The following is a 16994-nucleotide window of genomic DNA, read 5'->3' as shown; positions in this document are numbered from 1 at the left end:
CCGCACTGAAATAAACAAGAAAAAAATATATACGTGTGTGCGCGTTTAATCCCCACGGAGATACAAAAACAAAATCCGAGGCTGCGCGCCCCTGTACGAGGAAATACAATCGCAGGCAGCAGAGCTGTCGGGAGAAAGTTGGTAGTAAACGAGGAAGAGGAGGAGGAGGGAGGGAGGAGGAGAAGGGAGGAGGAGGGAGGGAGGGAGCAGGAATGCCTGGAATGATGGAATTCAGTTCCTAGCAGGTGGTGAAAGTGAAGCGCGCTGATTGGTGGAGGAGTGGAGCAGTGATATCAGCATATATTATGATAATTGCGCATTGCATCACGTCCTCTGAAGGTTAGGCTGCTGTCACTGTGTGTGTGCATTACTCTGGGAGGGACCATGAGGTGGTGAAACATTTAGTAGATGACTGGGGGAAACTGTAAACCCCTTCCATCCAGCCGGGCTGTTAACCCTCTACCTCTCAGTGATCAGGAGTGGAGGAAGAATAGAGATCTTTATTTGCACAAGAAAAGCAAGAATTATTGACATTTTACTGTCCTCAGAATGGAGCAGTTTCTCACCACTTTATGCACTTATTTGCCAGTTCATGAGGTACACTTGGGAAAACAAATGCATCCTAAAATAACAGTCCTGCAAAAAATCTTATCTTAATAAATGTATAAATGTTATGGTATTCAGCATTTGTTAAAAATAACTGAGAGAGCTGTTGATTCAACTGGGTTTTCACTCTAGGGGCTGTAGTTTGTAGTACTACTGAATTTTAATATGTTGTACTGACACATTTCCATTATTTTGACAGCCCCATTTCAGTCAGTGGACTAAACAATAAAAACAGCTTTGTGTTAAATTCATTACAGTTTATCAGCACCACAAATTACATCCTTCAAAATGACAGTACTGTTGAATTACCCCCTTCCTGACGCCGTTTCAACCTAAACTGAGCATTATAAGTCATTAAGCTGAGCCTGGACTGTTACATTAGAATGTGTTAGTTTTCACTAGTGTACCTAATGAATTGGCAGGTGAGCGTATATTTATTTTAGTCGTTTTCTTTAAAGAGCAATTAAAAAAATATTTAAAAAAAAACATACATCATATGCATGAAACGACATAAGCACTGCATACAGAACAACTACAAAAGTATATACATAAAAGATGTGATGTGGTCAGCTTTTAAAAAGTTTTCTCCTCCTTCGAAACTGTCTGCTGCTCACCATTGTCTCAAAGCAGGTGTATTTTCATATAAAATCATAACCTGAAACGTAACTAATAAGAGCTAATTAATGGCACGACTGAACCTTAGTAAGCGTAGAACTGATCACTGGTACTGGACATAAACATCAGCATAAAGAGAAAACCCCATCAGATGCATGCATGAACATATCTGCTTGTTACTGCAGCCCACTTCTCCTCCTCTCCTCTATTCTCTCTCTTTTTCTGTCTCTACCCGGCCGGCCTGAAGCAGACGGGTCCCCTCCATATGAGCTCAAGGTTTCTTCCTGGCAGAGTCGACTTAGCGCTTGCTCCGGGGGTTTCAGGCTCTGGGTTCTGTAAAGCAGCTTGAGTTAATTGTGACTGCTACTGATGCTAAATAGATCAAATTTAATTGAATTATCTCTCAACTGTAAATAAATCACAGGAGCAGAGATGGATGATACAGTTCGTGGAAAAAAAAAATATGCTGCCCTTAAAGTGCCAAAGACAAATCTGTGTGCTCAGCAGGCTGTCCCAAAGTACAGAGATTAGATAATGGCATTATGTGACATGACGTAATGTAAACCTGCCTCTGAATGATTCATGTGTCCATAACTGATATATGACTCATATAGTGATGAATAAAAAGGTGACTTGACAACAAACAGTACCAAGTAGTAAGCGATACTGTTCACGTGATGTTTTATTTTTGATTATAAAAAGGAAATGAAAGACAAAAATCTATATGTACACTCCTCATTCTTCTATAAAAAAAATGCACCCTGTGCTCTGTACTTATCTTGCGCGATTGTAGTAAAAATACATGCACTCTCTAGCTATGTGCATATTTAGTTAATTGCAATATGTAACATTTTGTCTAGTCATAGTAAAACGTACCTGTGCTCTCTTTTCATATCAAAACTACTATTGGGAAAAAGTCCTATGATACATTTGAATGAAAACACAGAAAAATGATCTCAAATAAAACTGCAGCATCGGAATAATGTATTGCATATTTCATTCTAAGTGTGTTGCAGAGACATTTACACTCTGCGACTTATAATGTAGACATTAATGTGTTACACTGGGTCTGTTAAACCAAATTAAAAGTCCAATAAGTCAGAATAAATATAATTCTCTTCACACTGTGAACTGGCTTTTGGATTTTCTGGGGAAAACAAAACCACTGAAGAGAAAATCCTTGCAGATGCTGTGAGCAAAAAGTTTATTAAACCCATTTCTTGTGGCTGAATTACACTACAGCTATTTCCACTTTCACCTGTTCCTAATCGCGAGCTGAACCAATGAACGAATACTGACAAAACACAAAGAGTGCAGAGATGAAGGTTTGGCGATCTCTGGTGAAGTCATGTGTGAAGTGTCTTCATACGCGTGCGTGTGTGCAACCTGCACAAAGCTGCCCACCATCTGTCATCTACTAGGTAGGAAGCACGATTCACACAGAAAAATGCACAGATGTGACACTCGTATGATTAACCAGAGGACGTCCTAAGCCATTTCCTCATGTAACGCGAGGTATGCTTTTCAAACTGTGTTCATGAAGATTCTGTGCCCATGTTGTCCATTCAGTAGCACCTCATGAGTCACCGTAGTCATCATCCATTGAGGCCCGGTCTTTAGTACCATTGAATGTCAGCCATAATTCAGGTCGACTCGGGAAATGTCACCTTTTATTCTACAGCTTTTATGGATTTAATGAGAACGCTTCTAAACTATTCACACACAGGCTTATGAATGGTCATAGGGTCTACAGAGTGATACAACCAGACCAGAGGATGGACATTGTTGGGTTGTCTGAGTGACAAAAACAAAGACGGACAGGCTCCAGGTTAAAAAAGAAAAGAAAGAAAAGAAAGACAGGATCAGGACATCTGCGAGACAGGCGGCTTCCTCCTCCAGCCCTTCCACATCTTCATCAGTTTTTTGGAGCTGTAGGACACCGTCTTCCACAAGCCTGGGGGGGGGGGGGGGGGGGCACAACAGTGCAATCAACGTTAACACTCACACTGGAAGGACACCATTTCTGCATTAAAGCAGACACTACGACACAGTGAAAGGTTTAAAAAAAAAAAAAAAAAAAAAACTTTAGAGATGGTTCATCAAATAATTAATTGCTAATTAAAGATAAGAGGCACACCATTCTCAGGCTTGTCTCAGGCTGGTCTGTATTTGTCATTCAAAAAGGGAAACAAGAAGAGTTACTATTAGATGGGAGCTGTTCGGATTAGACAAAGATATACAAAATAAGATGAGCCTTCTGTGTGTCCTGTGAACTTATTCGCGTCTGTTTATCTTATCAGTTTCTAACCTGATCAGGCAATCAGGTCTCTCTCTCCGACACACTCTGCTCTTAATTCAACAGGCTGAAAAGCTGCCGACAGGGGTCCAACTAGTGGCATGGTGCAGGACACGCTGCAAAATCTAGGGCCACAGACGCTCACCTATGGGCCGACACAGAAAAACGTCTGACCATCGGCTCGGTGGGTCACGGCCTTGATATCGAAATATGGTTCGTTTTGAAGAACCAAAGCCTGGCGATATGGATATCCTGATCTTGAGAATCTCATGAGAATCCAGCAACCTTGTAAGATAGCAGCCAAACCAAGTTAGCTGTAACTTAGCATAAAAACATCACAGGGCTATCATTTAATCTAAATTGAAAGCAAGTAACAGAAAAGACAGGAGGAAGAACTGGAGGTAGCAGAGTTGAAGATGTTGATGTCTTTTCTGGGCGTGACCAGGATGGACAGGATCAGAAATGAGTACATTAGAGGGACAGCTCACGTGAGATATTTCAGATATCAAGTTAGAGAGGATGTTCAGAGGAGGGATAGAGAATGTATTGGTCAAGACCAAAGATGAGGTTTATGGACGTCGTGAAGGAGGACATGAAGGTAATTGGTGTGAAAGAGGATACAGAGGACAGGGCGAGATGGAAGCAGATGATTCACTGTGGCGACCCCTCAAGGGAAAATACGAAAGGAAAAGAAGAAGACTGACACAGCATAAGAATACATTAATGTAGGATTATAGATATTACTTCTTACCGGCTGTAGCAATGCCTTTGATACTCTGTGTTATACTGGAGGATTTCACAATGGATGAGATACCTGAGGAGTAACAGACAGTGCTCAAAACATGTAATCATAACACAATTAATATCTCATCACTCTCTAATATGATGGCATAAATCCTGCAGGTACAGCCTCCATAAACAACTATTAAAGACATTATTTCTCCATAGAGAATAAAACTTTTTTTGCTTTCTATTTACTATCATTAACTCTCACACAAGAAATAAATGATTATTTTCTTATTTACAGATATATAAAATGACAAATGAGAATTTTTGCATCCCCAAATCTCTGTTTACACAAATGTTTCTTCAGTCATCTCGAGAGAACGGATCCCGCAGCAGACCGGCCATCTTTCATCCGTACCTTGTTGCACAACCGCTCCACAGTCGGGGTCCTGAGCCACCTGCAGCAGGATCTCCTCCACGTCCCGGTTTTTCCCCGGAGGATCAACCAGCTTTGTGATCCTCTGCTGAAGAGTGCGGGGCAACGCCATCAGCTGGGTAAACTGGCCCTCGGGGCTTTTGTCAACCTGCAGGAAAACAGAGAAGAAAGAAGTAAATTAACGGCTAATATCTGAACAGCACGTCTGACTGATCAGACACAAGTGCAGAGCAATAAATATACTGTTATTATGAATGAACACAAATTTGCCTGTAATGAACCATCAACACACACCTCATTATATAGTATTTAAGTGTTTTCTGGAGGATATTGTAAACTCAATATTTATTAGCTGAGATTAAATGTGAAGTCTTTTCCTTCTTTTTCTTTTATTTATGTTATACAACCTGTTTCAGACAAAAGCTAAAAGACATGCTAATCCATCAATTTGCCTCTGCTTTCTGGAGGACAGACTGCATTACCTCTAACATATCTGTGGCTCTATAAATACTTGATTTATCAGTCTATCCTGAACCGTATATTGTACTGAACAAAGATATGACGCACAACAGAAAAGATAAGAGCGAGTATACTGTAGCCAACTATCCTCAGCTATCTTCAAGGTTTTAGTTTTGCAGGAAAGGATTAAATGATTTATATTTTCAAATTTCAACTTTAATGTTCGAATGAAACGAATGAAATAAAATACAGCCCGAAGACGATGAAGAGCCTTAATCATGAGTTTGTTATGAGTCCTGTTCTGGTTGGACCCATGGGTGAGATGACACACATTTCTGTCAATGGTTTCCCACAACGGCACTGACAAACAAGCTAAAAGCAAAGGGCTGCAAGCGAGTAAAAGCAGTCCATGCGTTTAAGCATTCTCCCGGCACAGCTCACGTCGTACAATTCCCCAAGGCGCCGTTCAACCCAAAAGATAATACGCACACAAGCCTTGCACACACAAACAATACACTGTATACACAGAGCCTTGCCCTAAAATGATCCTCCTACCCACTTACTAAACATGTTATTCCAGAGAGCTGTGATGCCTGAGGTGATGAGTATTTTTCTTGTTCTAGCAGGGGAGTGGTGGCAGCAGTTAAAAAGTACACCAAGTAAAATACAGAGGAAGGTGTACCTATGTAACTACATGTGCTAACATTTCCACACTATATTAATTACTAATGTAACTGTAGTTCAGTTGGTTGAACCCGTCTTCATTAGTTTGACACACGGATAATAAACAATTTTAAGATGGAGAGGGCAGCCGTGTGTCTTTCTGGAAATATAGCTAACGATCTTAATATACACCGATCAGCAACAACATTAAAACCACTGACAGGAGAAGTAAATAACATTGACCATCTTGTGATAATTCAATGTTCTGCTGGGGAACTTTTGGACCTGGCATTCATGTGGATGTTACTTAGACATGTACCACCCACCTAGACCAGACCAGGCACCCCCACCCCATAGCAATGACACTCCTTGATGGCAGCAGCCACTCCCCAGCAGGATGCAGCCTGACACAGGCACACACACAAAAATGGTTTAAGAACTACTCAAAAAAAACATGAAGAACAGCACAAGGTGTTGACCTGGCCTCCAAATTCAGCAGATCACAAACTGATCAAGTATCTGTGGGATGCACTGGAACAAGCCCGATCCACAGAGGCCCCTCCGCTCAACCCATAGGACCAAAAGCCCCCACAACTGTTTTGGAGGCACAAGGGAGACCTACAAAATATTAGGAAGGTGGTCATAATGTTATGCCTGATCGGTGTCACAATTTTAAGCAAATTATTTTTGAGGTATTTGGTCCAGAGGCTCAGAGAATGCTGCAGACTGTCAAACTGGTTTTGGAGAATTAAACTAACAACTAATGAGTTTCTGACTCTTAACATGATTTTGGTATTATCATAGTGTAGCATGCGTCTGTAGATAAAGCACACAACATCCAAGTTCAGCTCCGTTGCTCGAATGTCAGATGAGATGATAAGAGTAGGTGTGTAGGTGTTCTGTGCACGTCTTTTGTCGCTTGTCTGCATACAGTGTCGTACCTCAAGTTTTCCTTGTTGAGGTTTGTAGACCACTTGAGGGCAGTCCCGCAGAATGTTACTATACAGGGTCCTGAAGTGCTGAATGTTGTCTCTGACAATATTGGCCACCTTGGATTTATCCTCTCCGATCACCATCCTGAAATCCCCTTCAGAGAAACAGACATAATGTTTTCCCTTAACAGGAACAAAACAAAGTCCAACACATCCTGTCAAAGTTAAGATGGTTAATATTAAACACCTTCACCTGTTTAGTTCCCTATATAAAGTTTCCAGTAGTGTTTAATACTCATTAGCACGTACATCATTACATTCTGTCACTATAGCTTGGCAGTGTTTCCCACATAATGTTAATACTATGGGGGCCTGCCAGGGTCTAATTTACTCCACCATGGTCTCATAACGAATCGGAAATATTTTTGCACGTTTCAAACAATGTTATGCTTGCTCCTGAAAGCATCTCTTACGAAATTTTGTGGGAAACACTGCTTGGGGAATCTACATGATAACACTCCCTCTGTTAGCACATTCTTAGCAAGCAAACACTGACAGAATGTAAGAACGAAATAGAAACTATTTTCTGAGTGAAATTAATACAACCGCTGTGGGAAAGTTAATAAACATTTAGTACACATTGTGAAACGTTCAGGAAGTCGTAAGCCTCTTACCAGCATAAGAAAGACCAGCTATCTGCAGGAAAAGGTCTTCCTCAGTGAAGCTCTCTGGCAGCATGAGGAAGGAAGCCGTCACAGCACTCTTCAGATTTGCCACCAAGGCGGCACGGAGCTTTCCATTCTCGCTCTGCACCAGCATTTTCACCTGCACAGCAACACATGCAGGGCATAAGCATGCATGCAAGCCTGACAAGATTTCAATAAGTAGGTATTTACTTCAGCTGAATAAAACCAACAGTCACTAAGCCTTTGCTAAGATTGTCCAAATCAGTTTTTTTGGCATTTATTGAAATATATTTAAATTTTTGACACTGGGGACAGCAAAAAAATAATATGAAATGCAACTTTTTGTCAGTCGCCTTTAAACCACAATTTAGAGGTGGCATGAAATGCGATTTCTACAGATGTGTCTCAGTACGAATGCTGTGCCAGCTCAAATTTGACTTATTAGTGGCCTTCAGCATCACTCGCAACGACAACATTAAATACAGAGTGACAGAACTGCTGAGCAGAGTTCAAGCTGCTACTGGTAGAAGTCGAGGTAGACAAGGTGGTCCGTGGACAGACACGGAAATAAATTGTCTGATATATCAGACAGGACAGGTAACAGTCTGATCAGCACACTGACCGGTTTGTGAAGGCGTCCAGCAACATACATGGTCTTCCAGTGCATCAGGTCATCAATAAGAGAATCTGTACTGATCACACCGTACTTGATTATCTGAGAAGAGGAGGAAAAACATGTCATTAATAAATTAATCTAAATATCCCAATTTTTCTTCCATAAGCATCACCAGATCAATTATCTTGGATGCAATATTAGAGTGAATGATTTATACAAACACATGATCATCAGATGAACACATACATGAAGAGATGCCGGCTCAATCTTCGAGCCAAGTGCCTTCATCTCATAATTTACAAAGAATCTAGCGACTTACCCTCTCGTCCACAGGCACCAGTGTGTTGTAGTACACAGAAGCCCCGTGTTCATTTTGTATGGAGCTGATCTTTGTGGGACCCAGCAGCTTGAGGATGGAGTAGTGTTTGCGATTCTGCAGCAGATTCATGGTGTGCCACGTGACTGGGTCGTCCACCGCGAACACAAAGTCCAGCATGTTCTTCTGTATGTGTCCGAGGTAAGCACAGCGAGGAACATCACATATTATATGTCAAATTAGGACACGGTGTCCATTTTGATGATCCAGAGGGTGGGGGAATAATTCAGTACTGACATTATTATTTAATTATACTAAATAATATTGTGAATAAGTGATTAAATTGTGTTTCTAAAGATTACCTGTTCTATTAAACTGAGTACATTTTATATTGCATGATAACATAAACTATTTATATCTGAGAAAAATGTGAATATTGATACAGAAGAAAAGAAAAATAACAGGAAATACAGCAGGACATGGATTGACTTACTTCAATGTGACAATAAAGTCAAAGAACAAGTTTAATGTCACATGTTTGATGTTTGGAATCTGCTAAGTCGGATGTCTCTTACCTCCATTTGACCTTGGTTGGTCCCATGCTGTTTAAAAACGCCAGACCCATAGGCAAAAGCTAAGCTAATGTCCTGAGGAAACTGTGACAATATCCTTCTGTAAAGCACGCCGGTGTTGTGCAAAGCTGCAAGAGTCATTTCGAACTAGCACACAGCACCTGTCCGGCAATAACACGAGCAGGTTAGCGACAAGAAAATCAACAAAACTACGTGTGAAACAAATTACCGGCGGCATAAAGTAAGAGGTACATTTCAGACGGAGAGGCTCGGTGACTCTAAACACGATTATAGCCCATAAATAGCACTAAAATAACCCGTTTACTCCCTTAACTCCATCTATCAGGACAGTTTGGGTCAGCTGCTGTCGACTGAAATATGCGTCACAGGTTCCGGTGGGACCTCCTGTGGGATGACGGGAAATGGAGTCGGAGATGGAAGGTAAGCAACCGGAACCATTAAACTACCATTAAGAAACGTAGAATATTGGTAATTTTGTTATTTTGCGGGTGTGGTTAAATATTTCTACACATTGCTGTTGTTTATTGCTCGGGAAACGATTAGAGGAAATCTGAAGGGCTTTAAATGTAGCCAGCAGAGGGCAGTTTTCTATCAAGTTTAGCTAAGAGAGAGTGAGGTCATGCTAACCTGTTCTTTATACTTCAACTGTTTTCTGTGTAGTGCAAAGTTAAAGTTATAATTAACGTGGGAATTATTATTATTTTTCTTTTAAAGCTAGTATAAATCCACTTAGCTGCCAGTTTATTAGGTACACCCTAGCTAAAACTAATTAAGAGCAGAGGGGTATTGCACAAAACCAAGATAAGGGATTAAGCCGGGATATGTTGGTTATCCCGGTTTAATTTAGCCTCAAGTCGGTTGCATGAAAGCAGCTCAAACTTAACCCGGCCAAGTTACTATGGTGATTTATTCTCTGCAGCTAGCCTGCTCCAGACCAGGCTAACAGCCAGGCTAAGATTAATCCTGGTGATCCACCTGTATTTCCACCGTCAATCCTGTGAGGAATTAATGTGTTTTACAACATGTCCATGGTCTTTCTGAGTATGTTGCATCATTTTAATTATCCTGTATTAAAATATTACATATATATATAATCATTACTCATTTCATTTAAATCTGTTGGCTGTTTGTAATTTCAATAGTCTTTTTATATTGATTTAAGTGGTAGTATTATTACTCAGGCCAAGTGTTATATTGCTATGCTAATGAAGACTGCTTGTCAAATTGCTCTCAGAGGTTTCATAAATATGAGTTTTATTGCAGTAATTGAGATTACAAAACACAGCTGATGAAGTTGCAAAGGTGTTTTCAATGAAATCTGTGACGAGGGCAATATAGTGTATATATAGGTCCAACTCCCATTCACCTGTTCCCTCTTCATAATGGCTTGCCCTTTTTTGGAGGATGTGCTGGATGAGGAAGCCCTCATCCTCAGACGAGCATTTAGGCGTGAAAGAGTCTTCCGGGACAGGTCAGACCCGTTGGCCTTTGGAGATGACTATCTCATTGAAAGATATAGATTCTCAGGTGATGGACTAAGATATTTATGTAGGCTGCTGGGTCCAAAAATACAGCACCAGACTGCGCGAAGCCATGCTCTCACTGTACCACAGATGGTCTGTGTTACATTGAGATGGTTTGCAAGTGGGAGCTTCCTTTATTCTGTTGGGGATGCAGAAGAACCTCAATTAAGGAACCATTTGCCGCACAATAAGACGTGTTTGTCTGGTGCTGAAATCATTTAGCAACATATTCATCACCTTCCCTGGCCACAGAAGACCCCTCTACATCAAGAAGGGGTTTTACAAGATTGCAGGTAACCTCAATTTCAATGTGCAACCATTAGTTTCTAATTTGATCAGTCACAGTTGGATACTCACTATTCTTTGTTACAGCTTTCCCTAACGTCATTGGTGCAGTGGATTGCACACATGTAAGGATCAAACGCCCCTCAGGAGAACATGAGGGAGATTACATTAACAGGAAATCCTTCCACAGCATCAATGTTCAGGTAAGAGTGATTTGTGGTTATGGCCTACAGAAATTAATTCTGTGCATTTAATGACCTTAATACGTTACAACTTAACATTTCAGATGATCTGTGATGCTGACTGCCTTGTGAGCAATTTAGAGGCAAAGTGGCCTGGCTCAGTACACGACTCCAGAGTCTTTCGGGCTAGTCCAATTTACGAGTGGCTTTCACAAGGTAAGCCACACATTTTTTTTTATTTGTACTGTAAGCACCTTGGACATTGTGTGTGTAACTCTGCTGTGTTTTCTAAATGATATCTTGTATTGTCAGGCGAATTCTCTGGTGTGCTGCTGGGAGACAAAGGATACGCCTGCGAGTCATTCCTCTTGACTCCCCTTGCGGACCCCCAAACCCCACCACAGTAGGCCTACAACAACCATGCACACAATAAAACAAGGGCTCGAATCGAGATGACATTCGGCCTTCTGAAATCTCGGTTTCAGTGCCTGCACTACCTGAGGGTTCCCCCGGACACGGCCTGTGACGTTATGGCTGCATGTGTAGTACTGCATAACATTGCAGCCCCCCACCCGAGTGGCTGTTGATGTTGACTGGGAAAATGCTCCCATCTTCCCAGACAACACTAATGGCAGACTCGTGAGGGAGCAATATATTGCAAGTTTTTTCACTTAATTTTTGGATTTAGCCTCTCTTTAGTTAATAAAAGATCTTAAATGTCACTTTTTGTTGTGTGCATTTTGCTTAGCATTGGTGGCTCCTACTTTACATTCATGAAAGAGGGAGGACACCACAATGTTTTCTAGTTTTTAAAAAAAAAAATATATATATTGATTGATTTATTGATTTGATTGTGTTCCATGTGCAGTAGTGCTACAATATGTACCTTGTATGAAGCGGACAGCTTCTGTGGCTGGGACAGAGTCGTTTACTGTCCCTCCCTGATCCCCTCCATCACTGGCCTCCCTTTATTTAAAGTCACTTACCAGCCTGCAAAATGTTCTTATATTTAATTTTAACTTGCTGCCAGGCCCTTTTATGGCCAGACAAGTTTGTTCTTTATTAAAGATAGAAAGATAAAATAGATAAAAACGTAACATGAGAAAAATAGATTAAACACACATTGTGGATACTTGTTTGCACTTAATCATACTCTACATTTCCTGAGTAACTTGAAAAGTAACTCCTTTAGTCCTTTTTAATTGTAGCCTAATTATGACGGTTCCAATGGAGCACTGTTTATTAATTGTACAGTTTTGGACTACTTACGCATTAAGCCGGTCCGCTATTGTCTGCCAGGCTTTCTCGCGTTCTTTAATTATGGCAATAGTATTGCCTTTTTTCATATTGAATCTTTCACCTCTTCGTAAAACTGCATCAGGAGCTGTTGTTCCGCGGCCGTGAAATATGACGCGCGACTTTTATCTATGTTCTCATCAGTGATTCTGTGAGTATTCCAATACATCACTGAGGTGCAAACTGATTAATCAAATATTCTGGGAGGAAAAAAAAAAAACAATCATGGACTGTTGCCAGTGTTTTGAGGCTGTAGCCAGCGAATATATAATAGAAATTCAGATTTCCTATTCCGCCATTGTCGTTCACAGTCGGAGTAGGACTCTGCAGTTTTCACTCAAGGTATTAGGGTATCACAAAGCTGACCGCCTCTTTTGCCCTTTGCACGAACTGTTGCCTGCAACCAAAGCCCACTCAGACGTGATTTGTCAGTACTACTCAGAGAGCTCCTGGTACATTGTCCGTCGTTTACAGTTTCCGACATTCATACATAGATGTTTATTTAAGAATAGGACAGACAGCAGTAAAAGTCAGGACTTATCCTGTTAGTGGATAGTTTGCTGGTATTTAAATTTCATATTGCATGGCTCATCTCAATGATAATGACTGCTCCTATTAGCTTTCGGACTTTTAGATGTTTTTTAGTTCTTGGTGTTTAATGTTTATGTTGTTCAATCAGACATGTCAAAGCAAACATTGTCTTTAAACCTAAAGCATGAGTAGCCATCTTTTCCATTTTCTGGCACCATGGGAAGCTCTGAAGATGATTGAAATTAAATACCTGCAGACTAATCTGAAGTCCGAGATTCATGTAAAATAGAACTTCCAGCACTAAAAGTGTGGCGAGGCCATCCTCAAACTTCACTGCAAAACTGTATTCCAAGTGCTCACATCCATTTGAATGAATTAATATTGAATGTGGATTCATGACAGTTAGCAATAAGTCTGCAGCTCATTATGGGATTGTCAAGTGCAGCACAAATATTATCTTCTTAGTAATTGCCGGGAGCCGTCCCTTCAGTCAAATGAATATTGATAAGGTCATTGAATCCTGACTAACAAGAGCACTCGCTGTGTTAAAGTGCCTTGTTAATTCAGGGACACTGAAGGACCAGTAGGAGTAAAAGGGTATTTTTATGTTTTTTCATCATGTACTACATCATGTAAATGTTATATTAACCCGTGTGATAACCGCCATGGACATATACATTAGCCCGTTCTCTGTATGGTTTCCGTTGACCTGCACCTAATTCAGCCAGTGTGAATCTATCACGCCATTCTCATACGATTAATTCTCCCTTTTAACCACCAAACTGTCTTTATTCAGTTAAAATATATTAGCAGTAGTATTTATGAAATAATCTGAATGCAGGTGGGACAGGAAAGAACAGTAATGATATTATTCTTTTGACAGTCTATGTTCAGCCATTCATTTTCTGTAACTGCTTGTACTCTTTGTATGTCTTTGGACTGTGGGAGGAAGCCGGAGAACCCAGAAAAAACCCACGCAGACACAGAGAGAACATGCATGCTCCGTATAGGAGGGCCCTAGTCAGCCAGTGGGTTCGAACCCAGAGTCTTCATGCTGTGAGGTATCACACCTAGGTCGACAAAACAATGAACACAACCTCAAATTACTTTGACCATTTAATTCACAGTAACTATTAAACAAAACTTCAGTATTAGCTGATAAAATGTAGGCTATTACTTCTCTCCGCGTACTCCGGCTTCCTCCCACCATCCAAAGACATGCTCGTTAGGTTAATTGGCTGTAGGTGTGAATGGTTGTCTGTCTCTCTGTGTTAGCCCTGCGATAGACTGGCGACCTATTCACCTCTCGCTCAATGACAGCTGGGATAGGCTCCAGCCGGCCTCGACTCTCCAGAGGACAAGCAGTTACAGAAAATGAATGAATGACTGAATGAATGTATGCTATTACAAAACATCTGTAACCTGCAACATCTGTAGTCTGGTTCAAAAAATCAGACATGTCCAATCTGTCTTTGCAGGTTGCATTGCACATAATCGGCGTCATTTCTTCCCCGTCCAGACGACTTTAATCTTAATTTGTTTCTGCAGAGTAGAGGCCCTCTCTGCAAACACACTTGATGCTGACAGAGGCAACTAGCTGGTGTAGCCCAGTCAGCTAATCCCTTTGGAAGCTGTTGCAAAAGTTAAACCCTCATAACCACTGACTGCCACCACACATTTAGAGATAGTCTCCGAGGATTATTAGAGTTTATTTTAAATTAATTTTTCCCTCGCAAGAAACTTTAATTAACAGAAAGCCTGATAGGGAGGATGAATGAGCTACAGGATATATCTGTTGAGGAGTGCACTGTTTTCCTGGACAAAGTAAACTTAAATAAACACAGTAGTTAATTTTTCACCACTTCTAAGGCACTGACAAATTACTTAAAATATAAATTATAAATATATTGTTCTGCATGACTGTTACAAACGTATTTTGGCATTTAATAGGGCTGCATATGTTTCACATTTTTAACTCAACATGTCTGAATAAGATTTGCCATACTACACATCTTTTGGAAGTCTCACGATAAAAACCCATTTTAACAATTCAAGACTACAGCAACAATTTCCATTGATTTTAGCTCTAAGACTCAGAAACAATTGTTCTTAATTTTGTAATACATGTGCGTAAACACTAAAGCGATAGTTTCTCACCTTTACACTTTTTTCACAATAAGGGTTTCCAGGCTATTAGTCTTTCGTTCATTCATTCATTCATTCATTCATCTTCTGTAACTGCTTGTCCTGTGACGGGTCACGGGGTGGCCGGAGCCTATCCTAGTTGTCGCTTTTAGTCTTTTTTTGTTAAATTAAGTGAAGGGGTTAAACAAAATCTTCTTTGTTGCAAAGTGCTTCCAAGCAAGTAAACAGGAAGAACCAACCACAGTGACAATCCTCCCATCACACCTCCATCTTTCCTCGCAGTGTTTGTGTGGGCCTTTGTGAAAATGACTGCTGTGACTGGAATGAGAGCAACGAAAATATGCCTTTCTAACTTTTGGTTTGGAACAAGAGCACCTAATTAAAAGCTACAGGCTTGTGGTGATTGCACGTTGATTTCCCCAGTTTTTGGTGATGCAGACGATGTTTCTGTTATGTGAATGACTCTGCAAGTAGCACATGATCTAACGCACACAGTACCTCTCCTGGAGTTTGTTTAGCCGCCTTTGTGACAATTCATTTGGATGTCCATAGCTTTGTGGTGTATGGCTTGACAAAGATACTGACTGACTTATCCTGCCGTTAAAATTTAAATCTCTATCAGTCTAAAATGCAGATCACACTGATTGGTCAAATCTTACAATCCTAACATTACCCAGTACTCCAGCTGGCATAATTACATGTCCGAGCACAGGCACAGATACAAACATGCACAACAACTCAACAATTGATGAAGAGAATCTTTTCAGCTTTTGCACGCCTGTTGCCATGGAGATTGCCAGTGCAGCCCATGCCTAGTGATGGAACATCAAAAGAAAATGCACCATTAAACACACAAACGCACACTCTCCTCTGAAGCTGCACAGCTGCAACAGACTTTATCCTTCTCCACAGAAGGGTTTACGGTGTCACTGAGCAGGGAGTGAGACAATAATATTCACAGTGTGAGAATCAGAAGCAAGTGAAAGCCAAACTTCAATGCACATTTGATAATAAGACACTGGTTGGTACTGTTAGGTGTCCCAGCGATTTTAGTTCTACATCATTTCAGTTGATTTGCAATGGCACAAATGCTTCACTGATATTGTTGTAAATGATGTCTGCAAACATTAATCAGGCTCAGTGGTTTAGGAATTTTTCACTTCCTTTAGCCTTCAGCAGTTGCTCAACTTCTCATCTAAGAGCTCCTAGGTATTATCTTTCATCTATGCATTTAAACCTAATACCTAACTATGTAAATGAATATATAATTTAGGTGAAGATACTGTAAATAGCACAGTAGATCTTAATTTGCAAGAATTTGTTGTTGTATATGTATGCATACACCCTACAAAAAATATATTTGTCAGCAGCAACTGAGGTGCATTTCCACCTCACCGCTAACTGGAAGGCTTATTAATAAATCCCCAGTCATTATGGATTCTAATTCAGCGGCAGTTGCTCATAATAATGATTTAATGGTGCCGTTAACATTACAGTATCTTCAGTAGTCTATAAACTGTACTCTTCTTCTACATACTGCAATATCATCAGAATGAACCTGGACAAGAGCATATATCAGTGGTTAATTTTCTCGCATTTACTCATTGTACACTGCAAAAACTTGACTTGCAAAATCAAGATCCCGCCCTATAAAGGTAGGGAAATTTTAGAGGAGAGGTATTTTTGTTGCCCATAGTTGTGGAATGAAATTCTTAACTGATATTGCATTTATGTATTTTGTTTTGCTCTTCCTTGCTGGCTTCTGCTCTGCTGACTGTAAAAGCTTTGCTGTAACTCACAGCTGGTCACTTGTTGCTGCTTCTGTTGCTGATGAAACATCTCTACTCCAGCATCTACCAATAAGGTCTGAGTCTTAAGCTCAATAGTCTTAAGCCAGATTTATGAATCCTTGTTTGTTTCTGTTTGCATAGCTCTCTGTCCATGCAGGGGGAAGGGTGATGAAAATTCAAGCAGCATGGTGGTTATGGAGATGTGAGTCCAACAAGCCAACAGCGTGTGGTCCATGGGTGATTGATGATGTGGTTCATAGGTCAAATGCTGATCATTTGAAAGTTTGGCTTTAACTCA

General features: G+C 40.5%; 1 protein-coding gene across 1 annotated transcript; it reads right to left on the bottom strand.

Annotated features, from left to right (window-relative positions):
- Positions 1 to 1671: 1671 nt before the first annotated feature.
- tamm41 (TAM41 mitochondrial translocator assembly and maintenance homolog) lies at positions 1672 to 9409 on the bottom strand. The gene is made up of 8 exons (XM_084543846.1): positions 8927 to 9409; positions 8355 to 8537; positions 8042 to 8134; positions 7408 to 7558; positions 6743 to 6888; positions 4662 to 4827; positions 4269 to 4331; positions 1672 to 3175 (listed from the first exon to the last, which is right to left on the bottom strand). The coding sequence occupies exons 1-8, from the start codon at positions 9062 to 9064 to the stop codon at positions 3084 to 3086; spliced, it is 1032 nt and encodes a 343-aa protein (XP_084399972.1). The 5' UTR covers positions 9065 to 9409; the 3' UTR covers positions 1672 to 3083.
- Positions 9410 to 16994: the final 7585 nt, after the last annotated feature.

Source organism: Chelon labrosus, assembly GCF_963514085.1.
Source record: "Chelon labrosus genome assembly, chromosome: 4".
NCBI classification, from domain to species: Eukaryota; Metazoa; Chordata; class Actinopteri; order Mugiliformes; family Mugilidae; genus Chelon; species Chelon labrosus.
This window is presented reverse-complemented; position numbering and strand designations above follow the sequence as displayed.